The sequence below is a fragment of the Pagrus pagrus genome, assembly GCF_965226575.1.
Source record: "Pagrus pagrus genome assembly, chromosome: 22".
NCBI classification, from domain to species: Eukaryota; Metazoa; Chordata; class Actinopteri; order Spariformes; family Sparidae; genus Pagrus; species Pagrus pagrus.
Genome location: NC_140204.1, coordinates 3,043,181 through 3,055,455, shown reverse-complemented (window position 1 = coordinate 3,055,455; position 12,275 = coordinate 3,043,181). Strand labels below are relative to the sequence as shown.

At 42.0% G+C, this 12,275-nt stretch overlaps 1 protein-coding gene across 3 annotated transcripts in view; it reads right to left on the bottom strand.

Annotated features, from left to right (window-relative positions):
* Nucleotides 1-663: 663 nt before the first annotated feature.
* The window catches only part of LOC311251735 (uncharacterized protein), a 15,497-nt gene continuing 3,885 nt past the window's right edge, over nt 664-12,275 (bottom strand). For all 3 annotated transcript variants that reach the window (XM_084344365.1, XM_084344366.1, XM_084344367.1), the window contains exons 3-9: nt 10,839-11,063; nt 9,635-10,678; nt 8,439-8,499; nt 8,235-8,305; nt 6,846-6,900; nt 5,851-6,045; nt 664-4,384 (exon numbers count right to left, since the gene is read on the bottom strand). In XM_084344365.1, coding sequence (XP_084200491.1) covers nt 3,718-4,384; nt 5,851-6,045; nt 6,846-6,900; nt 8,235-8,305; nt 8,439-8,499; nt 9,635-10,678; nt 10,839-11,063 — 2,318 coding nt within the window. In that variant the 3' untranslated portion in view covers nt 664-3,717. The remainder of the gene's footprint in view (nt 4,385-5,850; nt 6,046-6,845; nt 6,901-8,234; nt 8,306-8,438; nt 8,500-9,634; nt 10,679-10,838; nt 11,064-12,275) is intronic.

The following is a 12,275-nucleotide window of genomic DNA, read 5'->3' as shown; positions in this document are numbered from 1 at the left end:
TCGCTCTCTTTCTCCGGCTCGACCTTTCACCTTTCGACCATGAACAGAAAAAGTGACTGACTGTCTCCTTCTTCAGCTCCTCCTCTTCTCTCCAGCATCCTTGACCTCTTCTTCAGCCGCTCCTCCTCCTCTCCTCCTCCTCTTCCTCCTCCACATCTCATCTTCCTCCCTCCCAAATCTAATAATGACCTCTGTGTGCACGTGTCTCTTTCTTGCCCTCACGCCGCCCGATGATTCGCCGAGCCCGGAGCTGATCCCAGCCAATGGACAGGGCCTCCTGCTTGCCGCTACAACATGCCAGGTAACCGTGGCAACGGCCGAGGAGGGGACAGGACCCATGGCGATTGACACTTATCCTCCCACTCGTTTGGTGAGTGTGGTGTGTGACCTTCATCCCTGATTTCTCTCTGAAACGACTCTTACATTCTGTTTTTCTCTCATTTCTGACTGATTCTCGTGTTCAGCTCATCATTATGTGACTCTGTGGTATTTGAGAGTAGTACCAGTACCACCGAGTGGTACTGGTACTACTACTTACAGTGAGCAACATCTCTGCACCAGTGCACAGGTTAGATGTCTTTCACACCCACTCTTGCACTGTAACATGATCTCCCTGCTCTCAGAGAGAGATTTGAGTAAAGACGAGGTGTGAGTAGAGATGAGTCAGATGAAATTAAACTTTATTGATCATTGCAGCAGCAAACAGTAACAGGATACAGCAGAGAGAAATGAAAAACACAAAAAAATAAATAAAGCAAATGATGTCAGAGGGAGACAAACTGAGATGATCACGAGCCTCAAACGGTGGAGAGGTTTTTGTATTTCATGCTGTTTTGTAGTAAAAATGTCTTGAAGTGAAACAGGATCAGCTCTCAGGCTCTGCAGAGTCTAGCACCATTGATCGGAGATACATTTCATGTTACAGCAACACATGTGCAGGTTTTTGTGGTGGAGCTGCTTCAGCTTTCGGCTTGGACGGTGTTGAAATCACTTCCTGTTACTCTCCGACTATAATCCTCACCAACAGACCACAATAACATCAAATAAATACAAATATGTGATTTTATTAACCTTTTATTAGTTATAATGTGCGAATTGTATTCTTGTTTTACGAAGTTGTTGTTTGCTTTGCTAGCTTGCAAGAAGCTAGCTAACAACATTCACTTCAACTAAATGTTAGCTTGTTAGCGAAGAGGTTGGCAGTTTGGATAAATCAGATAACAGCCTGGATATCACGGGTAAAATCAGGTAACATGAGTAACAAATACAGAACATTAATTACGAGTCAGAGAGAACAGGGCGGCCATTTTGTGTTCTGTCTGGGTTCTACTTTTAGCTAGCAAGGAAGCTAGAACTTATACTTTACCTTACTTTACGTTTTTTGTTCTGAAATTTAAAAAAACAATAATAAAAACAAAATGCGAAAAAAATCAAGCAATTAATTTAGTAATTTATCGACAACATTCGTATTTGAAGTAAATGTTCCTGTTGTTAACCGCCGGTTTAGCCAGCTAGCGACCATCTCTGCCTCACTTTGGCCCCGCCCACGAGAACAGGAAGTGACATCAGACCTGCTGAATCAGCTGTAGTACTGGATAAAATAACCGTAGAGAAGAGAAACATTTCCTGGTTTAGAGTTAAAAAAAAGGCTTACGTATTTTAAAATGACTTTTTTTTTTTTGTTTAATAGAAACTACATATAGTGCAACTTTAAATTAAGACATTTTAGACTCTCAGGAGTCTCATGTAGTTATGTAAACACAAATACATTATCAATATACAACACAAATATTAGAAATATCATCGCTGTCCTCCAGAAACCTGGTACCTTCAAAAATCCTCAAAGAGACGGCAGTGGACCGATGCTGAAGTGAAGTGTGGAGCTTCAGCATCTTCTCCAGAGTGAATTATATGTATCAGAAAGTATAAATGTAAAAATGTAAGTAAAGTTTGGCACAAGCCCTCTCTCTCCATCCTGAAGGCGTCTGCATCTCCTGGTTATAAAGTGCTTTAACATCACTGCAAAAAACATCCATTTTAACAAGAGAGGGTGAGATAACTGGAGGGTTTTTGTACCCATGCTAGCAGCTAGCAGCTAGCAGCAGCGCTACAGATGGCAACAACAATCAGTCCAGACTGAAATATCTGTCCAACTGTTTGGTAGATTGTCTGAATTATTTAAATTTTCAATTTATCTGCAAAATTAGCCACTTTCTCTTCTCTTCTTTGCGTTAATCGCTAATTAGCTCATGTTAAGCATGCTAACATGCTAAACTAAGCTGCTGAACATGGTAAACATTACCTGGTAACCGTCAGCAGGTTAGCATCATTGTTGTGGGCATTTTAGCATCAAGCCCCGAGGACGAGCGCCAGGCTTCGAAGCCGACTATCGTCGTGACGTGTAACTACATCGTCACGTGATGCCCCGCGGGACAAAAAGACTTTTTCTCATAAGCTTACATTGAGAAAGAAGCGTCTATAAAATGGTGGATACATTTTTTTGAGCGTCACAACCGCCGAGACACGACTTGTTTCACTGTCATAACTGGAGCTACTAAGATTTGTAAAGTCTTAAAGAGCCACACGATTAAATAAATCTTCTATATTCAAGTTAGCCGGGCGCTAAACAGGAAGTTAGCCGGCTCGGTCGGCAGCAGTAGTGCACACGCTGTATGGACCCCACAACACGGGTAATGTCATACCCTGGAAGTCACTGAGCAGCTTTCATAGGAATGAACGAGGCTCCACCATCAACGCTGTATCTGGATTTTAACTGTTGGATCCATGATTAGCATGCTTATGCTAGCATTTAGCTCACAGAGCTGCTAGCAAGACTGTTGAGACATGAAAACTGGAACTTGGAAACTAAGGCTGCGATTTCTTTTACGATAGAAATATGATTTAAAAGATGATTTTTGTATGTTTTTGTATTTTATAAGCTGTTTCACCTTCATCAAAGTCTGGACAGCTTCTTAAATTCAGATATTGCACTTCGCCATATTGCGACTCCAATAACATTCAGATTTTGTGTTTTGTGGGTGAAAACGTGCGACGGGAGGATTTTTAAGCTCGGGGTTTCTGCAGGACGAGAGAGACAGGCAATAAATATGTCACACGGTTAAATAGCTAAGAGTTCAGTGATTATATGACAGCAGGCAGGAATGCAGCAAAACTCACGAGCATGATGCAAAAGTCGAATAAAGTCAAAAAACGTTCCTTAACTGTGTGTTTCAGTGCATTTAGCATAACAGTAGCTGATTGACATTCTCATACAGTGTTTAGTGACAGTACCTTGATACATTACAGAGCTTTACATCCATCACTTAAAGAGTCAGGAGGATGGATAGAGGAGGAGAGGAGGAGAGAGGAGAGGAGGAGAGGAGAGGAGAGGAGGAAACAAAGGAATAGAGGAGAAGAGGAGGTAAGGAGAGATGAAGAGAGGAGAAAGAGGAGAGAAAACAAGGAGAGAAGTGGAGGAGAGAATAGGAAAGGAAAAATGGCGAGGAAATGAATAGAGGAGAGGAAACAAAGACGAGTCTAGAGAAGGTAAGGGTGGACAAGGAAAGGAGAGAAGAGGAATTGAAGTGAGGAAACATGGAGGAATGAGGAGATACGTAGAGGAAACAAGGTGAGGAAATGAAGAAAGGAGAGGAAACGAGAAGAGGAGAGGAGACAAGAGAAGGAGAGGTCAAAGAGGAGACAAAGGAAACAAAGCATTTACAAAGACGTCGTCAGACCAAGGTAACCGAGGAAGGAGTGTTTGGAGGAGGAAGACGAGGAGGAGGAGGAGGAGGAGGAGGAGGAGGATGAAGGACAGCGTGGTTTCAGAGAGATGAGCGTGGTGATGGGGAGGAGAGGAGATAACTCCCTCCATCCTGCCCGGTCAGAGAGCGAGGGATGAAGAGGAGGCAGTGAGGAGGAGGAGGAGGAGGAGGAGGAGGGAGCAGCAGTGTGTGTGTTGGGCGGCGTGTGCAGCCGCTGGACGTGTTTGTTTGAGCGCTGATTGTCTCCGTGCACGTAGGAGCGGTGCGTGTGCACGTCTCCGGGGTGCTTGACCTTGCAGTGCAGCCGCAGACTGTCCCGCCGCTTGGCGCTGTACGGGCAGAGGTCGCAGGTGAACGGCCGCTCGCCCGTGTGCACGCGCACGTGCTCCACCAGCTTGTTGGCTGTCCGCGTCAGGTGGCCGCACCGGTCGCACCGGTACTGGTTGCCTTGGCGATGACCCTGGAAGTGAACCAGCAGCTCCTGTTGCCCTGGAAACGACCTCTGGCAGATGCGGCAGCGATGCTCAGAGGTGCTATTCTCCGGCTGGGTTGCCATGGCAACTGCCGGAGCGCTGCTGGAGGCGGCGGCGGTGGCGGCGGCGGGAGGGGTGACGGGGCATCTAGGAGTCATGAGGGGAGGGAGGGGTTAATGACACACACACACACACACACACACACACACACCTGACCGTGACAGCAGACAAACATCTTGTAACAGGGAGGTCTTCATCGTCTTCATCGTCTTCATCGTCCTCACCGTCTGCTATCTGTCACATGTCAGTTGAACTGAACGTTGATTGATTATGAATCATTACAAATAAAGATACATATTGATTCTGTTTGATCTTCATTCTTTCTGCAGCATCGATGAACATCACACACTCACACACACACACACACACACACACACACACACACACACGCGCACGCGCACACACACACACACACACACACACACACACACACACACTAGTTTGAAGGACAAATCTAACGAGCGTCTCTGAAGAAGTGATGTGATATTAAATGTGAGCTGGAGTCTTGTTGCAGCCGTGTTGTTCTCTGAGTTTAAACATCATGTTTGTGTCTGTTTAACACAGTAAGTGTATTTCATCAGTCGCAGCTGTTACTGAGGCAGCGGCGTCCTGACTACCTGAGCGCAGCACAACAGGTGACGTGTCGAGGTTAAACGGTTCATCAACCAAAGAGTTTGTTTACAGATGTAAAATGTGTCAGCGGCAAAAATATCAAATACAAGAATTTTTTTTTTTTTTTTTTTTTTGAGAAAACTATTATGAGAAAGAAGTCAAAATATTTTCAAAATAAATGTGTATCTGTAAATCTGTAATATATTATTGGACAAAAGTTGTAATATTTTCAGAATAAAGTTTTCAGCTTTTCAAGAATGAATTTAAAATAACACAAGACAAAAATAAATAATATTTAAAAAAAAAAATCTTGATATTATTTGGGAAAAGTTGGACTATTATCAGTATTAAGTTGGAATATTTCGAAAAACAATGAATATTATTAGTTGTTTTTTTTTCAGAATAAAGTTTAGAAATCACGAGAAAAAGTCTTATATTTTAAGAAAGAAAATGCAATATTATTGGAAAAAAGTTGTAATACTTAGATAAAACAATCTTGATATATTGACATTAAAAGTAATATTTTCAAAATAAAGTTAATAACATCAGTAAAAGAAGTTTAAATTCTTGATATTTCAGGAAACAAAGTCACTTTTTTGAGGAAAATATCTTGAAGTCCGGAGGAAAAGTTCTCATAATTTCAAAATTAAGATGAGAAGTCGAATATTTCAAAACCAAGATGTAAAAATAACGTTAAAAAAATCTTTATATGGGTAAAATGTGTAATATTTCATGAATGAAGTCAATAAAGTCAGTTTTTACAACCAAACATCCACTGAACATAAATATTAAACACTATATATGTATATAAATATTACACATTATATATGTTGGTTCCAGTTATGAATCAAATCCTTTAAAGACATTTAGTTTATGTTGTCATATTATCAGATATGTAACTCTCAGACATCAGCACCTGTATCCGTCACTCATCAGCTCACCTCATCTCTCCGCCGGCTCCCATGTTCCCCTGTATGTGCGTGTTGGCGTGAGCCCTCATCTCTGCCTCCTGATTGGTCGAGTGGTCGCACACGCAGCAGTGCAGCGAGAAGGAGCCGTGCTCCCATTGGCGGTGTTCTGTCATGTGACTCTGGAAAAGGGCTCGTCCGTCCGTCTCGAACCCGCACACGTGACACCTGGAGGCAGGAGGGCGCACAGGTGGGCAAGGATGTGTTACAGTCGCCACGGCAACAGATATTTAAATGAGTAAAACATTTATTGTCCATGTAAAGTGACCTTGTGTGCGACTTCTACCTAATAAACACCTTTTTTTTCCACAGCTTGAGCCTTTTGTAGACAAACACTGAGATTACAACTATATAATAAGCCAGCAGCCGGTTAGCTTAGCTTAGCATAAAGACTTTGAACAGGGGAAATGGCCGGCTCTGTGCGGAGGACTGAAACTGCCACAATAAAAAAAACTATAAGAAATAATAAAGAAAAATAATTGGCTCAAAAAAACAAATGAATATGACATTTAATACATTTAAATAATTAATAATAAAAATACACGGGAAAGTAAACAAGAGGTGAATTAATACAAAGGTAAATAAACGCAGAAATATCAGTTTAAGTCGCATTTTATACGTTCATTTCTACATTTGTTTATTTTATACTATTTTAGACTCATTTAATAACATATTAATGTATTTATTTTGGCAGATTCAGTCTGTCTGAAGACTTTAACTGTTTAACTTATTAGTTATTAGTATCAATGAATAACTCGTCAATATGAAGATTATCTGAAGATTATCTGAAGATTATCTCGCTGAACAAAGCGTGTGACGATCGTATATTTCCTGCAGTAACACACAGGCTCTCAGTGTCACTTCTAGGTTCTCCTACAGATTCATCTCATCAGCGCTCAGCTCTGTGTTCGCTCTCCTCCGGGGAGTCATTGTGTCAATGAGCGTCCTCAGAAGTGTGTTTGTGTTACCTGTAGAAGAAAGAGCCACCTGTGGTCTGATCTCTGCTGAGGCTGGTTTTGGTTTCTGTGAGAGGAACAGAGCAGAAAGAGAGTCTTCATTACTCTGCAGAGCGAATCATGAAATAAATCTTCTGCTGCGCTCCGCAACTAATGACGAGTCCCTGTGGAAGTTATTATTTATAAACTTCACTGTGAGTGTTTAGTCGCTGCTCTTCAGTACCATCTTTATTATAAACCCAAAGGGCAAGCTGGTGGCTGCGTGAATCCATAACAGGAAAAACAGCACACTGAAATACAATCATTAAAAGTAATAATGTAATAATAAGGCTGCGTTAAAACACTGCAGCCAGACTGAATGTACAAATTCAGCAGAGGTGTTTATCTACTGATGTCAGCGCAGCGAGTGTAAAACTGTTTCTGCTCTTTAAAACTCATCCGAGGGAGCCTGCAGCTAAAGTTAGCATGCTAACCAGCTAGCCCCGGTCCGTCCCGTCTCATAATGCCACTTTGGACCTCAAGAGACCAGTTTCAGCTAACGTTATGTTGCTACAGTACGTTTCACAAGCTAAAACATGATTTTTACACGTATTTCGAGTGTCGAACAGAAAAAACAACCGTACACCGTCTGAATTCAAGTTTCTATCGAACTAAGACGAGTTTAAACGCCTCGTTAACTCAGCGTAACACACAGTTCATTCAAACTGCACATACATGAAATAGAAACAGGTTTGTCTTGTCCACAATCACTCCTGGTTCTGTCCAGATAAATCCTCAGTTGAAAGAAGTGAAAATAAATAACGTCTTCTGAAATTAATTTGGGATTTGCGACTTCAGTTGTTTTAAATGACTGAATTTTCATTTAGTGTGAACTTCTGCTTTATCGTTGCCGCTGGTGAACGTAGAGCTCATTTCGATGACTTCATATATACAGCTGTGTGTATCTACTCTGAATCTGCAAAGTAACTAAAGTAGTGAAGTAAAAGTACAGTATTCTCCTGAGTTGTGCTGTAAAGTAGCAGAAAACAGACGTAACACGACCCTAAAAATAGCGTCAATCCAACAATTATTAATCTGAACGGTGTTTAATTGATCGTGTATCAACTGAGTGCTTCTCTCAATCAGATCGTGACGCTAACGGCTCCTTTAATCCTCCACTCTGACTGACAGCGTCGTTTTTCATCGCTGCATGTTGACGAGCGAACACGTCAGTGACGAGCACGACGACTGACTCAGTGCGACGACCAAAAACTCTCCCATGAGACGGTGATCAACATCCCGAGATCCACGCCTCCTCCGGCACAACGGAGCAGCTGGAGTTACGTCTACACACACTGCTACTACTCACACGTCTACTGTGTGTGTGTGTGTGTGTGTGTGTGTGTGTGTGTGGTGTGTTACCATGTGGAGGTTGCTGGGAGCTCAGCAGAGGGGAGGAGCGGAGCGGGTCCACATTCATCTTCAGAACAGGACTACAGAAAGGAGAACACACACACACACACACACACACACACGGACGTTCACACATGTATTGTCAAACACAACAAAGCAGGTCAGAGGTCACATGACATCACTGATGGATGGCAGCAGGAGGTGTTACGTTACCTGCTTCTGATGGGCGGAGTCGTCCTCTCCACCAGCCGACTGTTGGATTTACTGACCCTCTCTGCACAAACACACAACATGTTTGGTTATTGTGTTTTTAGAGACAACAAGATGATTTATTTATCATAAATAATATTAGTTAATGTTAATGCTGAAATGCTTCACTGAATAAATAAACATAAACATTTTATCCTTCATTTTTAGAGCAAGCAACTTGACGTGTGACAGAAAATAAGGCGGATTATTTTGAAAATGCATCTTTTGTACTAAACTTTATTCAGTTTGTTATATAAATGTATTTTATGAACGTGTGTTCGCACGACTGAAACTGCCAAAATCAAAAATACATTTTTAAAAATGAATGGCTCAATAAATAAATGAATTTGCCATTTAATGTTAAGAAAACACCTATTAAAAAATAAATGTAGGTATTAATTAATGCATAAAATGTAAAACTGAAATTGATATTTCTGTTATATCAATTTCAGTTATTTGCAATTTAACAGATACTAGAAGACGTATAGACACTGATATTATATTATATATGATATACGTATATATAGATGCTATTATAAGTAGCATCAGTGTGGGTCAGATTGTGTTGAACAGCCACAGACGAGAGCTCTGCAATTACAATTAAAGTCATTATTTTGTGTTATTTATTTCATCATTCAAGTGTTTCATCTGTTCCTTTAACTTCTAATGTAGCCGACTCTGATTTTACATCGAACACAGATGATGTCGGTGGTTCAACATTTTGTATATATTATTGATGATTAATCGATAGATTGTTGATGCGTCCAACTATCAATTCAAGACATTCCTTGAAAATTGGCATCCCTAAAATAAATACATTTAAAAATGAATAAATCAAAACCGAAATATCATTTATGTCACATTTTCTACATGAATTAATGCATACTTTTATTTTTAATATTCTTTTTGGTGGTTTTAATGGCATTCATTTATTTATTGAGCCTTTTATTCATTTATTTGTTTGTTTGGTTTTTGGTTTTGGCAGTTTCAGTCCTCGATACATGCTCACAGTGTAGAACAGCAAAAGACAGGTGGTGGAATGTAACTGAGTACATTTACTTGAGTAATCCGACTTTTCACAAAAACATTTCTTAACAGAAACAGGAGTGTGAGAACGAGTGTGTGTGTGTGTGTGTATGTGTGTGTGTGTGTGTTGTTACCTGAGAGCTGGTGCAGCAGCGTGGACGCCAGGTTCACCGACATGTCCTGCCACAGCACGGCTCTGAGGCACTGGTCGGCCATCTTGGCCCCAGAGGTGAACTGGTCTTCCATCTTGGCTCCAAAGAAGAGCTGCTCCTCCGTCTTTGCTCCTGAGAAAACATGGTCCGCCATCTTGGCTCCAGGAAGAAGCCTGTTCTCCATTTTGGCTCCAAAGAGAAGCTGGTTCTCCATCTTGGCTCCTGAGGGAAACTGGTCCTCCATCTTGGCTCCAGGAAGAAGCCTGTTCTCCATTTTGGCTCCAAAGAGAAGCTGGTTCTCCATCTCGGCTCCTGAAGGAAACTGTTCCACCATCTTGGCTCCAGGGAGTAGCCCGTTTTCCATTTTGACTCCAAAGTGACGCTGGTTCTCCATCTTGGTTCCTGGAAGAAGCCTGTTCTCCATTTTGGCTCCAAAGAGAAGCTGGTTCTCCATCTTGGCTCCAGGAAGAAGCCCATTCTCCATTTTGGCCCCAAAGAGAAGCTGTTTCTCCATCTTGGCTCCTGAAGACAACTGGTCCTCCATCTTGGCTCCAGAGAGAAACGTGTTGCTCATCTTGGCTGCGGAGAAAGGCCGCTCTGCAATTTTTGCTTTAAAGAGAAGCTGGTCCTCCATCTTGGCCCCAGATATACGCTGGTCTGCCATTTTGGTTCCAGAGACACCATGATCCTCCATTTTGACTCTAATCTGAAACTTGTTTCCTCCAGAGACGACGCTGTTTGCCGTCTTGCCTCCTGTATAAAACTTCTCCTCTGTTTTAAGGCCGTGGAGACACTGTTCCGCCATTTTGGCTCCAGGGTGCAACTGCTCTGCCATCTTGGTGCCACTGATACCCTGGTCTTCTGTTTTGATGCTAAATAGATGGTGGCCCGCCATCGTGGGAGGTGGGGTTATCTCTTTTGTGATTGGTCGATTGTGGACGAGGTCAGACACAACCAAAGTGTCGACTTCCATCGGCTCTTCTTCTTCTTTGACTCTCACCCCGTGGCTGTTCACTTCCTGACGCTCTGTGATTGGTGGGAAAGTGTCAGTGAGTTTATTCGCCTGCAGTCCAACACATTATGTAAGTATTTCCTATGTGTAATGAATTTTTTATCTACAACCAATTAAATAATGCTTATTTATTATATTAAACACACACACACACACACACACACACAGCTGTACCTGCCAGTTTCCTCAGCATGTCTGAGGCCAGTGTGTCGGTGGTGGCGTTGCCGTCAGGTGTGTGTGTGAGTGACGGCGGCTCAGGACTCGCCCCGGGTCCGTCCGGTGAGAGAGCCAGGCCGGGCTCGTCCTGCTGCCCGCCGCGCACCTCCGGCAGGGCCTCGCGCCTCTGAGGCTCCGCCTCCGCCTGCCTCCCAGGAAGCATCTGGGCCTTCTGGGTGGCCTCTGGAGAGAGAGCGAGTCGAGCTGTGTGAGTGTGATTCGATTCAGGTTAACTGTAAATAGATTACAGCAGAGTTCACTTACAGACTGATAACTGCTCTCAACTCACCATGACAGCACAGGACTGAACACTACGCAGCCAAAAGTATGTGGACACCTTAACATCACTCAATCCACAGTTATTAATCTGCTGCTGGATCAGCCTCCACTCACCACTCTCCTCCAGATGTTTACCAGCTGCAGAACTTTGATCACAATCATCCACAAGAGCATCAGTGGGTTCAACACTGATGACGGGTGATGATCCGAATTAATCTCTAGAAAATAAAACGATTGGTGTGCCACATTCTCAGTGAAGCTCTTGTTTTGTCTTGTGTTGTAGCGCACTCTTTTTCTGCTTTCTTTATGCACATCTAAGTCTGTATATCTATGATAGTGTCTATGATAGACATTTATTTTGAATTATTTTTTAGTTGATCCATAGTTAATTCAATAAAATATATAAATATATCAGATATCAGCTTCCGATATTAGTCCAGGGCCGGTTGGGGTTTTCATGCAGTTGTGTTTTCATCGAAACTTTCAACAAATCATCCGAACCTCAAACATATCACTGTGATATTTTATAAGCTACATCGCGATAATATACATAATAAAATCTCCTCTAAAGCTCTTCATGAATGTTAGGACTGGACGACTAAATAAAAACAATCACCATATCTTGGACAAACTGCTTCAATATCGATGTCGGGTTGACTGTTGGTACATCCACAAAACATGAACACGAAGAGATTTTTGATCAATAATCATCAGCGATGTGGAGACAATGACAGAGTGGGTAAAGGTGGGTATGAGAGGAAGTGTGGTAGGTTCAGAGTATGACATCACTTTACTGTAACGAGCCTTTAAAACCAAGACAACACGTGATATCCAAAGACGATATATGGCCTCATGTCATGTTAACAATATATTTCCTACAGCTCTGTGCTGTGACATGAAGCCTGAGATACTTTTGGTCGTGTAGCTTAAACTAACCCTTATTTCACTTATCGATTAATGTGACAAACAGCTTCAAGTACCAATTAAATATCAATATTGTCACTGATTCATTTCCTGTCTGATGAACTCATAATTTAACTACTCTTAATATATACAATATGTACACGTACTGTGTTTATGTGTATATACATGAATGTGTATATACATGAATGTGTA